We start from the raw sequence: 23,373 nt of genomic DNA, 5'->3' as shown, positions 1-23,373 counted from the left end.
TGACACTAGTCTACCTATTTATGCTGTGGTCACTTTGCTGTTAGCACTATAGGTAAAATATATATTTATTAATAAGATAAATACATCTTCATGCATCTGTCCTTGATACAATCAAGTTTACAGTATATATGTGTATTAATTACTTTTGACTCAGTTAAACAAATTGAACAAATATGATCAAAGCTTAGCAGTGGTTTAGAAGTAAAATATCTGTTGTGATAGACAATCTAAAGTAATGACACAAGGTGAATGCAAAGTATTTTTCTCTAGCTTGGAGCAGACATACTCAGTAATGTGAGAAAGGCAGGAGAATGCAATAAAATAGGCAAATACGGTGTATTTTTTCTTTCCTCTTTGCAAACATGTTTTGCATGAATTTTTGTGGAATTTGGTGAAACTTGGAGGTAAAGGGAAACTAGGGTGTTAAAGAAGCTTGATACCAGTTTCTGTCTTCAGTTTTATCTTCAGCATATCAAAGGAATTTTATTGTCCCATCACTGTGGTAATATTTTGCTGCCTGACTTCAGACTTTACCTGACTTGTAGTGTCTCAGGCCCTCCAAGGAAGCAGTGTTCTACATGGCCAGCAGCTGGAGGTTTTGGTCTGGAAAATACCCTGGATCACCCAGCAGCTGAACTAAGTTATCTTGGCCTTTTCTTGAGACCTTTTATGCTTTTCAAGAGGGGAGAATGGATAGCATTTCACCACGTAATTCTTCAGAAATTAAAACGTGCCCTGTAATTTAATCTTATTTCATAACACATCTGTACTGCCCTTTCTTATGTAATGATCCAAAACCTAACTGAGGCATAAAACATCATTAGTACTCAGTAATCTTTGTCAGATGGAATAATAGTTGCAATAATCGATAGTCTAACTTCCAAATTATCTTCTTTCAGCTTGGCTAAGTAGTATCAGAATGGTGCCACCTGAAGTCTTTTTGTTAGCTTTTGGGAAAGCAAGTTAATGTGAAAGGGTACACTCATTCGAGAGAGACAAAGAACAAATGACAGCATTTTAAATGATCTTTATCAGTACATGCTATAGAAAACATATGAAAATAAACAGCTACATAGCATAGTCCCTGATAATTCCTTCTGGAAGATTGCAAATAAAGGTAAAAAAAATTGTTTTTCCTTGTAATACGAACTATTTTTTACAGAAATGTGGGATTTTTTCAATAATCTCAAGGGCTGATTGCCTGGCTAACTTCTCTCTGCTCTTCTCATTGCTTATTGCTGTCACAGAATCTAAATGACAAGTATATTGCCTGAAGACCTAATCTAACCATATTTTGTAACAATAGTAAAAAAGCTTTGCAATTGTCCAACATCTTTCATCCAAAGAAAACATTACTACAACAAAGTATCGCTGGATACCTTCCAAATTCTGGATTCAGTCCTGCTCCTTTTGACTTAAAAGAGAATATTGTTTAACTCTAGACATGATAAATACATGACAGTGCAGACATCATCAAGGCTTATGTAACATGGGAAAAAAAACTTTATGCAAAAAAACCAAAATAATCCTTTTCTTTTCTAAGAAAATTCATGTACGTTTTAAGGATCCCCACAGAAAGGACTCCCCAAGTGTGAAATGTTATGAAGCTCTATATGTTTATATAGAAAGGATAAGTGGCTAAGGCGCCCTACTGAAATGGGGCACTTCACAAACTAGTGTAAGAAATTTTGATCAAATGTGATTGGTAAATGCAGTGTTGATTCTTGGTGGAATTCAAGTGGTGACAATTTTGACCCTGAAGTAAGGATTTAAAGGTAGGGGGTTGAGACATTCACTGAAACAGAGACATATAAGAAATGCATATTTTTAAATTACATAACAGATTTATGTGCATACTTTGTCACACTGTGGAAATTGCTTTCTGACAGAGGGTAAATTAATCATCCTCATTTGGATCAATTCAAATAAATAGGTGCAGAATAAGGATAATAGGATGACTGTGTAAAGAAAACTTCATAAGAGAGAACTGTAACAACATGACATTTTTCAGCTAGGAAAATTGAAAAACAAGAGAGAATCTCATTGGGGGAACATGAGGGGGAGAGAAAAGCTGCTTAAGCTAAAGGATAGTGTTGGCAGAAGAACAATTGGGTATCAACTAGCTGTGAGTAAAGTTACCTCGGATTAGAAGAGCTTTCTAAACACCAGAGGAGTGAGATGATGGACCTGTTGGAGCGGATTCAGAGGAGGGCCACAAAAATGATCAGGGGGGTGGAACGCCTCTCCTATGAAGAAAGGCTGAGAGAGTTGGGGTTATTCAGCCTGGAGAAGAGAAGGCTATTTGTACACCCTATTTGTACTTAAAAGGGGCTTATAAGAAAGATGGGGACAGAGTTTTTAGCAGGGCCTGTTGCAACAGGACAAGGGGGAATGGTTTTAAACTAAAAGAGGGTAGATTCAGACTAGATATAAGGAAGACATTTCTTACAATGGGGGTGGTGAAACATTGGAACAGGTTGCCCAGAGAGGTGGTGGATGCTCCATCCCTGGAAACATTCAAGGTCAGGTTAGACAGGGCTCTGAGCAACCTGGTCTAGTTGAAGATGTCCCTGCCCATGGCAGGGGTTGGACTAGATGACCTTTAAAGGTCCCTTCCAACCCAAACTATTCTATGATTCGATGAGATACGGGAACGGACTTCCAGTAGAAGTGAACAGGACATTCATTTTTGCAGGATTGGGCCCCCCAACTTCACATATTATCTAAGTGCTGTCAGTCTGCTGGAAAAGAGTGCAACAAAGAATCAAGAAATAAAATAGGAAAAAGATGAAAATCTGAATTTACTGACATATTAATAAAACGTCTCTTGATCTAGCCCCAAACCTAATAAAGTGCTAGACTGTATATTTTTTGTGAAATTATTGTACAAAGATAAGCTTTAGAATATCTGCAAAAACATGAAATACCTAGAGTTTATTCAGAACAGTTAGTTGGTGCTGCTGCTGCTTCTCACCAAAAACTTTGAAATTAGTGATTGATGGGTTATTGAAGTACATTGAGAGTCCTGAGCAATTACTCACCTGCTTCAAATAGCTATAGTCTCTTAGGATTCAACAGTAGTGCATGTTTTATTATCTAAATGTATTTTTACTTTCTGGCTTATTCTTGATAGAGCAAGAAAGATAGTATTTGTAAAGCACAAGTCACTTCCTTAGTTAAAGGCCTGTAGGTATTTAATTATATATACTTTTTGTAATGATGAGGGATTAATAGCAATGATGATTTATTGGAATACAGTTTCACTATGATTTTTGAGCTCCTTTTCTAAGTGATAATATATTGGAAATGTTTAGTTTAATGATAACCTGTGAAATTAGGAATAAATGAGGTACTTGGGCAGAAATGCTGAGATGTCTCATACAGAGGAAGAAACTGATGGAATTATAATGTGGATAAGACTAAAGATGGAGAACTATTTTAAATGTAAGTCATGTTTTCATTCTTGTTGATTGCATGTTCGGTACAACAAGAACCATCAAGAGTATCGTAGGTACTGACACAGGACAAATATTATGTAATAGTGTGGAAACAGTAAAATGTGAAGTGAAGCGCATATGTGTTTTGAAGCAAAACCTAGATTTATTTCTGAAAAGTGTTGAGTGTTGTTAAAAATGTAACAATAGTTAAGGTTAATCATAAAAAAGAGGAATAAACGTAATATGGCCTTTTTATTTCAGTGAAATAATGCATTTTTTGTTTTTGATGTTTTCTTTCTGTTGAAGACTAGGATTGGGTCTTTCAGCACACTTTTGCGGCAGGGATCATAGGAATGTTTTATGTAGCTCTACACCAAATACTACTGTAGGAAATTACACAATTGCTGGGTGCCTCACCAAAACTAAATGATATTGTCAGACAACAGAAAAATAGGTCTTTAAAAGAATCACTTCTGTTTATGCCTGAAGAGTTGTGTTCTGTGATAGACAGTGAGTCTGGAGTCTTTCACTGTTGATTCTTCTAAAATTCATATACTTATCTAATTTATCTGATTTCAGTGGCATTACTACCGGTTTATGCTAGAGGAGAATCAGGGAACTGACTTAAAATTCCATTTTGAAGAATCGTAACTTCAAGGCTAATCTGCCTTTCAAAAAATAACAAATTATTCTAACCTATTGTAGAGTTGAAGCTGTCTTTGTGTTCCTGTTTTTGTCTTCTTCAGTGGTATAATACTCAATTCTGAGAGTAATCAGTGAATCTTCATATCATAAATATTATAATTTGTTGCTGTGATTAAACAAAAATTGGTATTTTGCATTCCCATAAATAGCTGTTAGAAAAAAACATAGGCTTTCAAATCTGAGCTAAGATGCTACTTGTTAATTGTGGCTCAGGTACTTAACTTTTCAAGGAGAAAAGCCAGATTATTGGTCAACCCAACAAAAATAAAAATAAGAAATTAAGGTTATTCTCTGGTCAACAAGCACATCATACTCCCTCCAGTGTATTTTTGCATGCCACTTTTTCTTCTTTAGCATCTTTTATCTTTTAACTATATTTCCAGGATAAACTAAGCATGCAGATTAAGAGCTCATCATTTTCTGTAAACTCTATTAATTATACATGGAGTACACATGTATTCAGTGCTTTGAAGAGCTTTCTTCAAGTGTGTAGCTCTGTCAAATAGGGGGAAAAAAATGGTTTAGTCTTATATGCTGTAAAAAACCGAAATGACTAGTTAATATTTAAAGAGGAGATGGTATCATAGTTTAACTATTAGGTTTGAAATATATGATCATGTTGAGAGTAGAGGTTCATTCCCTGGCATGGTCAGTAAAGATTTTAATGTTCCAAATAAAGACATTGTTTACTATGTGACCTTATGATTCCTAAATCATCATATATTTAAGTACTAGTAAAAAATTAATGCATGCAGTCCAGTTGGTCGTTACGTAGTATGTTGTATTCTTAATTACTGCTTTTGAATATGGCCTATATGTATATACAATTTAAGGACTGTTTCTGCTTCCAGAATAGGCAGATCTTGGGTCATAATTTTTATTTATCTGTGGGATTTTTGGAGATCAGTGTAATTGTAATTATTATTGCGTACTTTTCTGTGAGATGACTTTATTATAATGTACAAGGCAGAATTTGTTGCTGGTATTTTTGCCTATTTTCCTAAAAAAAAAAAAACAAACCCAAACAAACCCAAAACAAATAAAAACCTCCAAAGATAAAGAAGTTCAGATGCTTAAAAAGGATGTGAACTAAGCCATGTAATATGGCTGAATTTCCCTGAAGGAGGAGGAAGGTGTCAGTTACGATTAATGTGAACAACATTTATGGCCCTCGAGATGTGACGTCTCATTACAGTAAATGTGACAGCATGAATTACTTTCAATTACGGTGAACTACATTCAGCTACATTAGTTCTGACACACCTCACTAGGAGACTGCTGCTTTGATAGCTTTAACCAAAGGAAAAAAGGCAAAACTTTTGAGTGCAAATGTGTCACTTGGGCAAAACCATTGGATTCTGACTATGACATATTATTGCCTCAGGTTTTACACACTTCTATTACATCATTTGTTATTTCCACTGGCACCTTCAGGTTTATGCCTTCGGCACTGGAGAATATGAAAACCACCTTTTTAATATGCCATGTATAATAAATGTAAATGCTGATTTTTTTTTTTTTTTTTTAAAAAAAAGATTAGATGAATTATCCATTTCTTTTGTCAGATAGTAACCTGCACCTTGGAACTATGATAAGTGGGGTTTACTAGCTATCAGCATGTCCCATTCGGTATGGTGTAACTCCCTTTAATGTTTATTAACACTATCAGCTATCAGTTTATTTTTACAAATTAAATATATCACAAAACAGGATATTTATCACTTGACAAAAGCAGTTGTTATAATGTCACTACTTTTTCCTTCAAGGTTCAATTATCATGCTTCAGTTTCTACCTCTAAGCTTTCACATAGAATAAAAGATGCCCAGGGCAGAAGTCAACCTTTCACTTTTGCTACAGAGGAGATGCCATCTATTTCATGCTGTGCTAAGTATTCCATTGAAACACGAGTAAAACAGTGCCTTGGGCAAATCGTAAGTTAGAAATAGCACTAAGCAAAAGATAGCTTTAATTAAAGCATTTTGTTTCTCTTTGAGGACTTTGCAGAGTATTGGGCATTTTTTCTGCAAAGATGAAGACCCTCTTTTCAAATTCAAGGGATTGGTATTGTGGAATCACACTAGAAAGCTTGCAAGGGTAAAATTGCCAGTTATCAAAAGAGAACAAAAAATGATGGTTGCTTATTCCAAAGTGATTCTGAATTAAGGCTGTGTAGGGTAAATTCCTTCTAGTCTTCATCCCATGGTAAGGGCTAATTTTCAAACCTCAGTTTTTCCAATATTTTAACTGGCCATTTGATGGTGTAGTAGTGGATTGTGAAAATATTTGTAAATTTTTCAATAGCTATTTTAAAAAACAATATGCAGTATAAACTTATTTCCATTTGTCAGCAACTTCCAGGCCATAAAGGTACAAAGACTTGTATTTTAGTTGTTATACTTATTAAAATGTAAAATAGTATCATAAAATTTTTAGAGCTTTCTTCAAATCACTGAAACAGTGGGAGTCTAATAGCATTTTCAATTCAGCTATTCTGGCTGTGAAATGTTCTCACTTAGGCAATCAGATTCCCTAGATTTGACGAAGAGTTGTCTTTTTTTTGTTTGTTTGTGCAACAGGGAACATTTAGGGGCTAATCTGAGTATCTCCATTGTTGTAAGCAGTAAGTCTGATACCAGAGAGATAACATAAATGGTTTAGAATAGGTCAAATAAAAAAGGAGTTTGTGGCCTAATCCTTATAGCCTACCTGCATGGACAAAAGATAACACCTTAGGTTTGATAACAATTTTTCTCCTGCTTCTGGAGGTGATGTCTGCTACTATGTCAGTAATTTTCTTTATGTATTTTTAACAAATGATGGTGTTTCATGCCATCAAACCAAAGAGAAGCTTCACAACTAACTCAATGGAATTTCTTTTCTGCTGTTCGTGCATTTAAGTCCTCACTTAAATGTACTAGTGGTACCTGACTGTTTTTAGTTGCAATACATAGAATTTGACTTTTTGGCTTTGCATGCCACCTAACAACTCTTCCTCTTTCCTCAACAAAATGGGAAAATCTGGACGGACTGTCTATGTGTGCCAGGTAGGCTGAGGGTTGTTAGTAGAATCATTAAGTTCTGTTGTGTATATATATAAAAAAGCATCAGAATATCTAAAATGAATTCATGAACACATTTGTATAGAATGCACATGAGATTAAATTAGCCTAGCTTTTGGGGAATTCCTAATGATTGCTGTTTCATGTTTACAAGTATTGAAGTACATGAAAGCTGGAAAAATACAGGGCTGACCACACATGAACATCTTCAGCAAATGCGTGTTTTTGAAATTCTGTGCATATAACTGAAAGAGAAAAAACTTTTTTTTGTTTTTGGCTCTTGGTCTCTCAGCGATTTGTATCTGATCAAAATAATAGTTTTTTCTTGCCTACTTGGAAGTAGTAGAGACTCCAATTCTCTAGGGGAAAAAGCCTAATTTTTCCAAAAGGGAAGTAATAACTCTTGTTCTATGTAATTACTTTCAAGAACACAATTTGTAAATATGCTTTAGGGGCTATCTCACTGAATAGGTGGGAGAAAGTCACAGGGACTGTGACATTTTACATCAGCTAGTGAGCAGTTTTATAGGTGGAGAAAAAGCAGGTGTTGGTATACTCAAACTGTCTTATAGTGGTAATGGAAGTGAACTTGAAACAGTGACAGAGCACTTATGAATATATTGTTGTGGACAGTGAATTCTCTGGAAATCAAAACTGATATTCCAGATAGGGGAATATAGAAAAAAAGGCTTAGATGCAGTTCAGATGGGAATAATAAGAATAACAAAATAATCTTGCTGATAAATAGCGTTTTGTGTGGAAAATGAAATAAGAAAATCAAAACCTAAATACATCTCCTGTGCTGCCAAATGGTGTAGGAATGAAAGGAATAAAATTATTTTGCGTTGTAATTTTAAAATTACAAGGATGCACTTAGAAGTGTTTGAGACTTTTGCTTACTGCCTTAGATATTATGGCTGGTTAGGTGATAAAAAAACCATGCATAGTCATTTGCAGAATCTGGAGCTGTAATTTTAGCAGCCATTGGAGGGGCACTAACTAATGTTAGTAACATTCCGTGAGATAGAAGGAAAACTGATTCATCCATAGAGAAGAAAGAAATTTGGCTTCAGGGCAGGCAGACTCATATTTTCCTTTCTATCGGAAGCTGAACATTTTTATCAGTAAGGTTTGATCTGTAGATCACAGGAAGTGAACAAAAAATATTTTTTCAAATTTATTCAGTTATTTCAGGTTTGTTTTTACTGTGGCAAGTTTTCCTGATACTTTAGCAATGACTATCAGTAGTATTCCATGTCTTTATTTCTTTCAAAATTAGTACATTTATTGTTACTTCTGTTGAACACTTTTCTATCATGGTTAGAATGAAAAAAAGAGTAAGGCTTTATGATGGTGCTTTTACTAGAGCCAAGCTAAATATGTTTTCATTTTTTAATGAATTTCCAGAAGAGTGGACCGGTATTGTACCTGAGCACAACTGAAATCAAAACAGGTATATCACTGATCTTGTTTGTGGACTTGTTTATCACTAAACTTGGTGTTTCAGCTGTGCTATTTTTTGAATTTTTTTTGGAGCTCCTTTATATTTATAGGGAGCCATTCCACCTCTTAATATTTATTCTCCTTGTGCTCTGTTTGCAATGTATGTCCAGGCTACTGTCCATTTACTTTAGGGAGCAAAGGGCTTCCATTGAACACTACCATGGCAGAAGAGTATGTTTCTCCTTGCAACTCTTATTTTCTCTACAGATCTGCATTTTCTTGGTTATAGAATGGCCAGAGCAATCTGACCCTCAGTTGCATAATGAAAATGTTCTCATGTTCATTGAGCCTTCTGTTTGAGTTGAAAGAATTACAGAGGTCTTCCCTTTCATAGTTATCCAAATACTTACTGGGAACACAAAATGGGAATCTCCCTGCATTTTATTGCTGCGGGGAAATGCCAGTTTCTGCAGCCAAATTAAATTTTGCATATCTGGAGTTTACTACACGATATTATTTCATAACAAAGTCTTTTATCAGTGGAAAAGCTTTGATTTTTGATGATTGCAGAATAAAATTTTTATTAAAAAGATACTTCAACCATTTGGTTCAAAAACAACCACAGGAGAAGAAAAGTACTAGGAAGAACTTCTTCAGCAAACTGAGACAATTGAGGATAAAGTTGTGCTTTAGCATTTTGGTGGATATTGCAGATCATTCTCCTGTCAGTTTAGATAAATGCATTTTTTTGTTCTCCACATTGTTGTTCTGAACAGTCTACAAGGAGTATTCCATCCTGCCCTCTCCTACAGTTGAAAATAATTGCATTAACATCATTGCTGTTGACATTTTTATGGTTTGACTTCTAATGCTCTGGCAGGTTGTCCGCTCATGAGTAATGCAGTCTTCCTAGACTTATTTGAGTGTTATCTTTTGTAGTGCAGTACTGCATGTTATCTACTAACAAATATAAAGTAAATTAATGTGTATCCAAGTAGTTAACAAATTCTTCCTAGAAGAAAAAAATTCCAAAGAGATGATAGAGCATGTAGCATGTCATTACCAGAAAGGCATTAGATCTTTCACAGTGGAACTTGTTATTTACAATCATATTTTCTCCTGATGTTAGGAAATATTAAACAAGAAACTAAGAACTAAATACATATTTCTCTGATCAAATTTCTTAGTATTGTTATCCCAATATAAGGGAGTCACATCATGTAGTAGTTTTTTAAAGCCCTTGTTGATTTTTTTGTAATACTTTAATTCTGTAGCCTGTTCTGCTACAGAAGACCCAATCCTGGTCATGGAAGTTGACTGCTCTACAAAAGCAGAGGATTTGAAGAAAGTGTTCTTTTCTTGATCTTGCTGGCTTGTGGGAGGCAATAGTACTCCGCAGGTGTAGGACATAGCTCCCTAGTTGACAACTGATCTAGGAGTCTGCCATTTGAAACTTGAGAAGGATGATTAGAAAAATTACAATAAATAGACCTAACTATGTCCTCCTTTCATATGGTAGATACAGATCTTGTGTGTGTGTTTGAGTTTTTGAAAGCCTTATTCATTGGGATTTCTTCAACCTTCTACACCGTAGTAAAAAACCCAAACAAACCAAAACACCCCCCCCCCCCGCCAAAACCAAACTAACACTGAATTATTTAGCCTTCCATAATGAAAGTTTTTATCCTGCTAAAGGTATTTAGATAAAAGGTATTTAGAAGAACAGACTGTCCCATTGGGTAGGTTTTTAATAAATCATTCTGTAGTTTTTAAACTGACAAAGGCAAAGAGCTACTGTAGTCATATATCTGACAGAATGAGTAAATTACTGTAATGAAACTATTCTATCGGTTTTACCCAGTTGTTTTGTAATCAAAGTAGAAATTAGATTTGCAATCAGATGGATAAATCTAGGACAAAAACCACCTACTCGATGAATGTCATTGTTCTGTTTCCCAGCTGACATTATCAGTGCAGAACATAACTACAAAACCAATCTGTTCTCCATGTTGTTTTTTAATCTTTTTTTACAGAAAGTCATTGGCATTCTTAAAACACAGCACTGGAACATTATAGAGCTGTCAATGAATAGTTAACCCACAAAAATGTTACCTTTTTTGTCTTCCCACTTTTCATTTGGTATGCCACATTCCTTCAGAGCGACTTGAAGAAAGCTTGCATGAAGTATCTCCTGGAAAATAATCTGGCTGTTGGGATAGACTTTTGATTTGGCAACGTCACCTACATAAAAGCTGAGCACAAAGTGACCATTAACCGACATACGAGAATGACTCTTTTGTACATTTCAGAACTGTATTAGTCAACAAAATAAACAGATTGGAAAACTATGAAGCAATCAGAAAATGGACATAGGAAAAAGTGGATAGGCTTAAATCCAGCCTATTAAAGTATCACCTGAACAGGTTGGCTATGTGTTGTGGTTTAACCCCAGGTGGCAACTAACTACCACACAGCTGCTTACTCACCCTTCCCCCTCCCCCTGGTGGGATGGGGGAGAGAATCAAAAAAAAAAAAAAGTAAAACCTGTGAGTTGAGCTAAAGACAGTTTAATAGGACAGCAAAGGAAGAGAAAATAATAATAATGATGAAAGAATATACCAAACAAGTGCACAATGCAATTGCTCACCACCCACTGACCGATGCTCAGCCTGTTCCCGAGCAGCAATCGCTGCCCCCTGGCCAACTCCCTCCATTTTATATACTGAGAACGACGTCGTATGGAATACCCTGTTGGCCAGTTGGGTTAACAGCCCTGGCTATGCTCCCTCCCAGCTTCCTGTGCATCTGGCTGAGCATGAGAAGCTGAGAAGTCCTCCACTTAGTGTAAGCACTGCTTAGCAATAACTAAAACATCAGTGTGCTACCAGTATTATTCTCATACTAAATCCAAAACACAGCACTGTACCAGCTACTAGGAAGAAAATTAACTCTATCTCAGCTGAAACCAGGACACTACAGTTTTATGAGAGTTTTTTAAGAAATGTATATAGTATCAATATAGTTTTTTTTGAGTACGGTTAGCAAGAAGATGCATATGTGCCCACTGAAAACTGGGGGGGAAAGCGCACATAGGAGTATTTTTATAGCAGATTTTTTTTCTTCCATATTTCATATTGAAATGCTGAAATGCATTACAGTTTGATTTAATTGGTGAGATTTTGGTCTTTAATTTTTCTCTTTGAAGGAAAAATAATTTATTTTGGATTTTGGAGATTTTTCTTTACCCACCTTGCCCTTGTATTTTAGTTTCTCTTTGAATGTTCTAGGAAGTCCGTATCTAAGAAACACTTGTTGAACACAAAAAGTGGGCTTGTTACTAGTCTTGTAATATTTGAAAGTTTTCCAAGTTCCAACATATATATATATAAAAAAAAATTCAGTAAAGGATTTTCTGCTATCAGTGCTCCTGTCTGTTTTCTACTCGTGGGTTTCTGCATGGTCAGAGGTAAATTTATAGGGATTAGAAAATTCTCTTAGTTTATAAATTCTCAGAGAATTTGAAAATGTTCACTGAAGTATCTGACACCTAGTAACATTCTCGCCCCTCAGTTTCTAGTTCTCTTACAAATAAATAAAACTGCTAGCAAGTAACAAAATATATTTATCATTACTTTAATGCTGTTTTGACTGCATGACTAGATGCAGGTTTAATTCATCACTTGATGCTGGCTCTGGTCAACTATGTAAGGTAAAATTATGTGACAATGTGACAGTATACATAAATATTGTCTTTTCTACTTTCCTTATTTTGCTGACCTTATGTTCCTGAATATCATCAATTAGAGGGTGGCAGAAAGATACCCAAGTAATTTGGATTCTATTCCAGTTATATTCTTTATTGCTTACTTAGCCTGCTCTCTGTTGTGCAATTCAGATTCTTTGGCATACTGTGCTCAATCTTCAGTAGGAGTTGTATGGATTTAGGATTGAAACTCACGTGTCGCTGCCTATTAGCATTTCTAAAACATGCCTTTCACACCTTGCAAGTATACAGTCAATGCAAAGTGATTGGTTCATTGTTCCTTTGTTGATAATTTTTCAGTAGATGGTAAATTTATGGGGGTCTGTTACAGTTTTAGTAATTTATGAGCAAACTTCCAAAACTGTGCCATTTACCTTGTTCCTTCAGAACAATATGAAACAGAAAGATAGTCTGTGCCTCTATAAGAGTATGTAAGAGAGTGTGAATAGTGTATTTAATAATGTACATACAGAATAGATATATCTGTTGTTTCCACCTAGCTGTTATTCAGCAAAGCTCTGTATTACCTATCAGAGAGCAGAGTGAGTTCCCCCTAAATATAGCATAGGAAAAAAGTAGACAAAGAACTTGGATTTTTCCTATTTAATGTTACGAATAGAAAATATGTATTTAGCATATGTACTAAATAGAACTTTTACATGAACAAAACCAGCACGGATCCACACAGATGCCTGTAATCAGTATGAAAATTTGTCATTTGGATGCAACATTTTCCTGTCTGTACGAATGCTTGTTTACAGAACTGAGGTGTTTAATTGTATCTCCATTATTGTGTTATTTACAAGGTAAAGTGGAAAAAACATGATGAAAATATGAGAAGCAATCACACTCAAAGATGAAATGCACGTCTACAGTGCATTTAGAAGAAACGATTATAGGAAATAATGAAAAAAAGTAATGAAAGTGTTAAACATGATCTGCTTATTCATCTATCTCTGCCAGAATCTGTCAGATGAAAGTATAGGCATTACTATAGGCTACCTAAAACTCTCTTTGAAGGTTGAGATACTATTTCAGTGATGTAAATTATTCAGAGACTACATTGATAAAAAGAGGACTTTAAGAAACTTAATTATGCTTAATCTTAATTACACTTCAGTGTATAGCTTGCACATCCATTTTGTTCATTTGCTATGCTCAGTATTTGAGATGTCCTATTGCACATTCTTTTCTTGCAAGCATAAATGCCTGCTTGAGATCTTGAGGTTGGAGCTGTTAATTGGGGCTATACCAAGTGATTGTGAATTCACAGTTCAAATGAGATGAAAAGATTCTGTGTCCTCTTTGGAAACAGTGAAAATTCTGTGGGTGAGATTCATTGCTTGGCAGTGGTACTAGGAATGTGAAATCCCTTCAGTTTTGTATAAAACTGGTTAAAGAATGTTTATGGTGTGTAGCACCTACTTAGTTCTGTTCCTAAATATGGAGTTTGCATTTGGTATTGACTTAAGTATCAACCTTGCTATCAGATGAACCAGTGCTTACTGCCAAAGCATCTGGATCTGTGGTAGTATGATGATGTCCTATAAAGAGCCTCAGAAGATTGGAAATATTTCTGGGCCTAACGCCAAATTCCTGCCCAGAGTTGCCATGGATTTTACATGTGAGCCAATGTATTCATTTCAGTTTTATTATTCCAGACTTTCACAACTAAAGCTAAATTTCTTACACTTTTTGCGGTAGTTACTTTTGTCAGTTCAAGAACGTGCTTGGACTCTGACTGCTGGATAGTATCACCAGGGTTAGGAAACGTATTTTCAGAGTTTCCCAAAACGGGCTTCTGAATGCATAAAGACATATTATAAGTTAATATATGAAAGTGGCTTAGCCACATCAGTACTTTTCCCACTAATCCCTTCTGAATTTCTGAATTCTGGAAAGAACTACTCAGATCTTTGTCCACACCTTTGTAAACCATTTTTCTTTAGCATATATATCTTGATGGGGTGCCTTTTTGATAGAGTTGTTGAGCGCTTACTGTTTAAGGAGGAATGCTACTACTTGACTAAAAACATAGAGGTAATTTAGGCACCAAAAGTGGAATCCGTATGAGCAGTTAAATGATTCTTTAAAATACAATGTCTACACAAGCTGTCTCCTTTTCCACACTGGAATCCTAGTCTTCAGGAATTCGGAGGTCTGTCCAACTCTTCGTACTCAGATGTGGGGATGAGGGTGTCCTGGAAGCAATTTAAGGTTAGGGGACATTGTTGGTCAAACATAAAATGGTCTTGTGTACATGGAACATCATGTGCACTTGAAGTATGGAAACTATGTCTATTGGCCCATGTCTGTATTAAAGTATAATTATGGGTATGTAGTTATGTTTTCTAAAGTTGCTGCAGAGCTCCTCTGTCAAAAAGCAAAGCTGCACTTACAAGAACACTAATGCAGACATCTGACATAATTGAGAGCAGTAGTTGTATTTCCTCAGGTGGATCAGGACTGATCAGGAAGATGCAACATAATTTAATTGGATTGCTCGAACACAAATCCTTAAAACATTGTTTTTCAAACTCTCTCTCCCTTGTTTGCTATTATGTATCTAAAGACATAGTTAACCCAATAGTTATCACTGAATTCTTGAGTGTTAAATAATTCTCATTCTTATAATAAAGGGAGAATAATTTCCATGTCTAATCTAGGAAGTAAATTATTTCATCAGCTTTAAAAGCAGAAACAAAGTAAAGCTTTAGTGCTGTTTTCTTGTTGCCAGGTATATGGATTTCATGTTTATTTCATTTTCTATATTGGGAAAACTGCTATAACATTTTCCACATGTAGGAATAAATAGGTTTACTTTCCTTTTTTTAGTATTATTGTGGTGCAGCTCACAAATGGTTTTCAGGGAATACAGGTATGTGAAGTGAAAAATTAAATTACTATGTTTTGAAATTCAAAACTCAGTTACTTTTCTATCTTACAAATGTTGTGTTTTCCCAGTGGCAGGATTTGAAAGAATGGCTGTTTGCCAAAACGATAAATGACTTTGTATGTTTTCAAGGCATTAGTCACACATCTTACTTAATAGCACGTGATTGATTAGTAGTCTCCAAATCAAGAATGTCAAAGTATCTGGTTTTGTGTGTGTCTAAACTGGAGAAAGTTGATCAGTTTGGTTACTTCGCTTAAATTGAGTCACTTAATCTGCTAAGCAGTTTTTACTGATACATGTATGTATCAGTACATTATGCAAAAATGTATCTCCCCAGTTAAGAAATAGTTCTGATCTCTGATGCCCAGGGAGTAGAAATTAATATGAGAAGACTTAATTACGTAGCATGATAGATTAAGGTTTTGCAAATTAATGACTTTTTATTTTGAAACAATTATCTTGTGAGACATCTTAAGTTAAATGCAGAGTTTTGGTGCATCACATTACAACATGTAACAGTAGCTTTGCATATTTCTTTCAGAGATTTTGAAAATATGAAGATAATAAATGATGACTAATGTACACCATCTGGCTAGAGTGGGGAAAAAAAAAGATTTCTTCCTGAGCAACAGGGTTTCTGCTAAGCTGATTTACTTAAAATAAGAAAGCAAATGCATTTTTTGCTGAGAAAATGAAGTTCTAATGACTTCACTGAAATTCAGTGGATAAGGATTCAGTCTTTGTTTTATACTCCATGATCAATATCAAAGTGGAGCTCATTGATCTCTATCAGAAAAGCAATGTATCTTATCAGCCATGTTGTTGCATCATATATTCAGAAGAAAATTGCTGAGACTTGAAGATTTTGAGCAACATTAACAAAAGTGTTAGACAGCCTTGCAGGAATCAGCCCCCTGTAAAGAGAGATGAACTAGCTCTGTGTGGTATCAAATCAGTGAACAAATTACTATTAATCTATACAGCCATAGGATTAGATCCTTAGTTAATACAGACATATTTTTGTGCTTCCTATCTTCTTTAGATTTACAGCTGTAATTTTTTTCTCTGCTACTTTTGTGATTCAATATAGAACTAAATGCAATAATAGATATTTGAAATTATGTACAATTTCTAATTTAATCTCTACAATTTCTTAAAACCAAAATTGTTTTCTAAGTTTCCTTTAATACAAATTTTGTTTTTCAGGCAGTCACTCAGTCTTATGTATTTCCTTATTTTTTTTGTTTGGTTGTCTTATTTCTTAGTGTTCCTACTTCCATTTTTAATGAAGTAAAGTGTTCACTTAAAGATCTCTGAACAATCTAAGATGTGCAGGGATGGTTTTCTCCACTCTAGAGAAAGAAAGCAATTAAATGTGCGCATCAAACTGTTAGAAATGCAGTCTTCAGTCTGTATTTTTAAATTATCCTGCGCTGCTTTAGATTTATTTTTACATAGCAACCCTATCTCTGCAACTCTTCCAATAATACTGAAAATGGTGTGATAGATTAAACTTTACTTACTCTTGAGTAATGGTTGGTTAAGTTCTGGACATACTAGGTGACTTATGGCCTACAGATGTATCTTGGTTGCAGAGGCAAAAATTGATGACCATAGTGACTGGGAAGAAGTTACAGAAGTGTGAGAAGGGACGGCCAGTACATTCCTGAGGGTGAGCAGGTTGTTAACTTTGCAGTTTGTGTTAGAACATCTGCTGGCTGCCTACTTATTAAAAAAAAAACAGTCTGTAAAGAAAGCACAGCCTGTACTTTGAATATAGTTAACTACTGGGCCAAGTCATTCATCTGGTCTCTGTGGAACACACAAGTTGTGATTTAAAAAAAAAAAGTGAGTGTGCGAGAGCATGAAAGAAAAAGAAAGGAAGGAAAGGAGTAAGGGAGGAAAAATGAAACACTGGAAAATAATAGGCCTTTTTGGTTGTAGATGTATAAAAATATCTGTGTTCCTTTTCTCAAGGTTTTCAAGAGATCGTGGCTCTTGGATTGCCCAGTGGCTATTGTTATAAAGCATCTTTCCCTTGTGCCGTTGGCCCTGTTAATAGCATCCTTGATTCTATCTTGTATCCATTATGAATATATGTTTCTAGGGGCGAATTCTGGAACCAGGCATATATATGCTTTACAGCAGGGAACAAGGATGGAAGGAAACACGTCCATTCTTCCACAGAAAGGAAGGAAAACTTTCCCAGTGTTCAACATTATATAGAATGGAGGGGCTTTTACATGTTGAATGTGTAGTGGGTGTAGGTAGTTTTGCATGCCCTGAATCTATCTGTACTTTTCCTTATGATCATGTAAGAATTATCAGAATCATATCAGAATAATAGAAATTACAGAACTGTTAACTGGGAGAGAGATAACCTCTGGAGGTTACCTAGTCCTTCAGCTCCTAGCAGGACTGTTGCCAGCACTAGATCAGGTCAGCTGTACCTTTGCCTAGCTGCATCTTCAAAATTTCCTGCTTTGAAGCTGCGTGTTCCCATTCTGCATTATCCTTCTGATAAAGTTGTTCTTACCATCCTGTGAACCTTCAAACCTGCAGCTTGTGGCTGTTTCCCCTTATTTTACCATGTGCTGCTACTTAGCGTTTGGCTTCATAATCTTTTTAATCCCCCTTCAAGTAGTTGTAGTCTACTGTTAGACCTCTGCTTAGCCGCCTCTTTGATGGAGAGGAGGTCCTCCTTGCTGGAGACGAGATCTTTCCTTCACTGGAGTCTGCACTTTCTCAATACCTTTTTGAACTAAGAGACCTGCATCTATAGTAGTGTTGCAGCCTCACAGCACTGAGTAGAGGTGGATAATAATTTCCCTCTATCTGGTCACCATGCTGTTCCTAATATAGCCCAATACGGAATTTGTCTGATTAACATTGAGTGCATATTTAACTTGGTGCCCACTGTGAGTTTCAGGTCCTTTCTCATCCCATATTGATGTGGGATTATTTAACTGGAGGTGCAGAACTTCACCTTTATCCTTGCTGAGATTCATGTGGCTCCTGTTGGTCTAGATGTCAAGGGTTCTTACGGTCCATCTGCTAAGTGACACACACTGACCTTAAGCCCACCATAGGATTTAAAAAAAGAGCTTGTCTTACATCCCATATTGTTTGAATAGAAGGTTTGCAATACTGCTTAGGAAATAAGAAACAGTCCTGCTTCCATAAAAGGGAAATAAAATTAACAGAAACAAGACAAATATTATTTTGAAAGGTGAATGCTAAGTGGTAGGATAGAGTTGTTAGATTTGAACTGTCACATTAAAATGAACTGCAAGGGTATGTGACCATTAAGCAGGTTACACTGGGACTAGGACAGGTGCCTAGCCCAAATAGCAGAAGAGCATTAGAACATTCTTTGAAGGGGAGCAGTGAAGGGCAAAGATGCTTTTTAGGATGGAATCTGGTAGGTTGATGGGTAGAATTAAGTTACATATTTGCCTGTAATAACAGGACAGTGGAGACGATGACCCAAAAGTTCATTTTGGCCCAGAAGGTCCCATCCTGTGTCCTATGCTCCCTTTACATAAAGAAGCTGTTGAAATTTTGCATATTTAAAACTTTCTCTCTCTTTTGTCTGACCTTTTCTTTACTATGATTTTGATATATATTTTGCCCATAGCAAATGCCAACCACAATATTTTTATCTTCCTTATGTTGTCTTACATTATTTATCTTTATATGTCCAAGCTGCAGACTTAGTTGTATGCAGGGAGACAGAAATAGCTGTTATTGTGAAATATGTACATGGTAGGATTTGCTTGAATTTAAGCATTTTTTCGGTATGTTTCTCAGGAATGCTGACAATTCATATTTTTTGTAACCTCTGTGGTGCTCTCTAGCCAAAGAAATCTGATGGCTTTTGGTGCACAAACCATTCACATTTCTTCTGTGAGGCCACTTCACTCTTGTTATCCAGTAATTGTTCCAGTTTATTGGTGATAAATTAAGTGGAGGGGACAATTTTGAAGTATGTGTTAGGAAAAAAATCTGGAGAAGGGAGTGAGGAGAAGGAGGATGTCCATCAGTTTCACTGGGCCAGAGGATCTCATGCAAAATATAACGCAGCTGAGGAGAAGATGCCTTGGGTGAAGATTGACAGTGTTTATGAAGTGTACTCAAAGCAGAGGAAAAAGGCAGGAGTATGGGACTGAGCTGAGTAGAGAATGAGATCCAGGAATCCTTGCTTTGCACTAGGAGAAAGCCTTACCTCTCATAGTGATCCCGGGGTGCTGCTTGTTGGAGATGAGGACCTGGAGAGGAGTATGTAGTTTATTGATAAGCCTCTACATTTATTAAGACACCGGTGTCAGATTTATAAATGGATACATCTCATCCTATACATAACCAACCCTAAATGGCCTTTTCACGAGGAAAAGAAATCTAGCCTCCCAAATTAAAGACTTTGCACATGAGAATATAAACATCTTTGTTTAAATTGCAAACAGTCAAGGCTTGTTTTTTGTTTGGTTGTATGCGAAAGTGCCAAGCTGTGTAACAAATAGCAAATAAATAGTTTTGTGTGTAATGTCTGTGCTGTTTTTGAGTATATGATAGTAGGAGGTTGTAATCCTTACTGAGCAGTTATAGTCCATATAATTAAAGCTGTGTATGATAAGTGAGTAACATCATGTGTTCCTGAATAAGTTTAAAAAAATGAATAATTTTCTTTGTGTCTTTTATTATTGGCTTTAATATTTGCAAAGCAACAGATAACTAAAAGTTTTATACAAAGTGATGAAATGATGATTTTTGAAGGTAAAAAGAACAAATGTGTTAACTGATCTGTTTTGATAGTGACTTTTACAATTTATCCAAATCAAATATGCTATTACTATAGAAAGAAGAAGCCACAAAAAATATATTATCCAATTAGCTAGGAAAAGAGATTCAGTGTATAACTCTGTTTAAAGTAAGAATTTTGGTAAAATGAAGGAACTGATAATGTTTAAAAAAAAGCATTGAAACTAATCTGAAGTTGGAGCTTCAATGATACAAGGTGGTGATATATTAACTTAAAATTTCTTCAAGCGTATTAGGGTGATTTAAAGAAAATCTGGTGATGTGGAAGGAAGAGTAAGTCAATGTAAACTTCCACATCAAAATTAAAAAGTTGCAAGACTGTAAAATTAAACGAAAACCCTCTTAAATAGCTTATAACTTTTTGAATCTCCTTAGTATGGGATAACACTCTCTCAAACTCCCTTATTAGGTAGAACTCTGTGGGTCCTAATTAAATAAAGGCTGATGTAATGAATAGTGAAAGTATACCACTGTGTACCTTTTAAAGATATATCCAGGGCCCTGTTATACAGCATTTTCTGGTTTTAATGAATGCAAAGAATCCTATTGACCTGGATGGGACTATTTGTTTAAGCAAAGGTACAGTATACTTCCATGTTTGCAGAAACAGTCTTTTTCTCTCACAGAATGTCAAAACAGGAAAATCTCATTCAGTTATGTAATAATAACCTTGTCAGTACAGCTATCATAAAGTGGTCTGCAATTAAAACCTGTAAAATAAACTGTCATGACATATTGTATCTCCTTAGTCCTGATCAATACAACTTACCCACTTACTGCAAATTCTAACTGGTAAAAGAGCTGTTAAGTTATGCTGTCTTTCATTGTGCTTTTTTTGTCTTTTACAGGAAAAAGTAGAATATGCCTTCCTGATAATTTTTACAGTTGAAACATTTTTGAAGATTATAGCATATGGATTATTATTACACCCCAATGCGTATGTTAGAAATGGATGGAATTTATTGGATTTTGTAATAGTAGTAGTAGGGTAAGTAACTTTATCCTTCATTATACAAAAATTTGAAATTTTCTTTACAGTGAGGTAAATGTAGGTCTGTTTGGCTGTGAGTAATGGCCTATGCTTGATTTCTATTCTTTTGGAGTAAAAGAATGAACTGGTATGGGTGAAAAATTCGAAACAAAGTCCTAAGAGTTTTCAATGCTATCTGTGGCTGCAGGCTGTGTTGCACAATCAGCTTTATAGTAAAAGTTCCCAGGGAATTATGAGTTCTGCCAAAAAATTTCCTTGGCTGTTGTCTTGCAGAATCTTTTCCGTCTGATTTTTTCCAAGGTGAACTCTGGGTGTCTTCCCATGTGATAAAGGTTGATCTGTTTAGATCCATATGTTATGTCATTTTTTCATTTATGTGTATACTGTGCTTATGTGGAGTTCATCTGTCCTACAAAGACCTCTGGGAGAACCCACGTGTTTCAAAGTGGCGGAGAGTGGTCAGGGGAGACAGAGTTAACTGAGTGAAATCTGAGGAAAATTTGACGCTTCAGTACTTTCTTTTCGGGTGCTGCACATCGGGCCCCATATATATGTGATTTTTGGCATAGAATCATAGAATCATTAAGGTTGGAAAAGACCTCTAAGATCATCGAGTCCAACTGTCAACCCAACACCACCATGCCCACTACACCATGTCCCTAAGCGCCTCATCTCCACGTCTTTTAAATACTTCCAGGGATGGTGACTCAACCACTTCCCTGGGCAGCCTGTTCCAAGGCCTGACCACTCTTTCAGTAAAGAAATTTTTCCTAATGTCCAATCTAAACCTCCCTTGGCGCAACTTGAGGCCATTTCCTCTCGTCCTATCACTTGTTACTTGGGAGAAGAGACCAACCCCCACCTCGCTCCAACCTCCTTTCAGGTAGTTGTAGAGCGCGATGAGGTCTCCCCTCAGCCTCCTCTTCTCCAGGCTAAACAACCCCAGTTCCCTCAGCCGCTCCCCATCAGACTTGTGCTCCAGGCCCTTCACCAGCTTCGTTGCCCTCTCTGGACACGCTCCAGCACCTCCATGTCCTTCTTGTAGTGAGGGGCCCAAAACTGAACACAGGATTCGAGGTGCGGCCTCACCAGTGCCGAGTACAGGGGCACGATCACCTCCCTGCTCCTGCTGGCCACACTAGTTCTGATACAGGCCAGGATGCCGTTGGCCTTCTTGGCCACCTGGGCACACTGCCGGCTCATGTTCAGCCGCCTGTTAACCAGCACCCCCAGGTCCTTTTCCTCTGGGCAGCTTTCCAGCCACTCTTCCCCAAGCCTGTAGCGTTGCCTGGGGTTGTTGTGGCCGAAGTGCAGGACCCGGCACTTGGCCTTGTTGAACCTCATGGAGTTGGCCTCGGCCCATCGATCCAGCCTGTCCAGGTCCCTCTGCAGAGCCTTCCTACCCTCTACAGATCAACACTCCCGCCCAACTTGGTGTCATCTGCAAACTTACTGAGGGAGCACTTGATCCCCTTGTCCAGATCGTTGATAAAGATACTGAACAGGACCGGCCCCAAAACTGAGCCCTGGGGAACAGTGCTCGTGACCGGCCGCCATGCCTGGGGGAGAATGTATGCTAAAAATGCCTTTTTTTTTTTTTACCCTGTGTGCCTTGCTGTACTAGGAAACCCTGGAGAGTTTGTTCTGCTCCTCAGAGGAGGGAGGGAGGGACTGCTTGGGCCTTATGCAGGTTACATTGGAGTGGAATGTCCCACATTTACATTATGCACCTGCTTATAATGAATAACGCATCTGGCTTTTTTGTCAGCACTTTGTGTCAATGGTTGTGCTAGTTCCTTAGAAGATCCTACCTTTGGCTATCTAGGGAATTAATCTTGAGGCATACATTCCCCAAAACCCTAAATATGGAGGAGATTATATTGAGGGGAAAGAAAAAAGAAGGAATTTCCAGTACTGTAAATCTTGTTTACTGGAAACATTTACTGGTAATAGCACATGGAGAACATTATCCACATATAACTTTGTATGTTGTGGCTGGCTTACAAAGAAGACCTTATCAATTCTAATTTCATTTTTAAGTTCAAACTATATCAAGTGTTGTCTGTAATTGAAAAGACCAGAAATTAGTGTGTGTGCTGCTCTTAAGTCACGTCATTACTTTGCATCTTTTTCTTTTCCCTTAATGTAAAGGAATTTGTGGTAAAGCATTATTAAATTTGGGCAAGTATTGTGAATGTATGAATACCCAATTTATAACTATTTGATTCTGAGATAGTAAATGTTGTTGAGAAGATTGTAT

General features: G+C 36.4%; 1 protein-coding gene across 1 annotated transcript in view; it reads left to right on the top strand.

Moving 5' to 3' along the window:
- CACNA1D (calcium voltage-gated channel subunit alpha1 D) overlaps nt 1-23,373 on the top strand; it is a 205,188-nt gene that overhangs the window by 50,645 nt on the left and 131,170 nt on the right. Inside the window, exon 4 of the mRNA XM_075158487.1 lies at nt 20,971-21,110. Within this exon, the coding sequence (XP_075014588.1) occupies nt 20,971-21,110 (140 nt within the window). The remainder of the gene's footprint in view (nt 1-20,970; nt 21,111-23,373) is intronic.

The sequence above is a fragment of the Calonectris borealis genome, chromosome 10 (genome assembly GCF_964195595.1).
Source record: "Calonectris borealis chromosome 10, bCalBor7.hap1.2, whole genome shotgun sequence".
Taxonomy (NCBI): domain Eukaryota; kingdom Metazoa; phylum Chordata; class Aves; order Procellariiformes; family Procellariidae; genus Calonectris; species Calonectris borealis.
The sequence above is the reverse complement of the archived record's forward strand: the minus strand, read 5'-3'. Positions and strand labels throughout refer to the sequence as shown.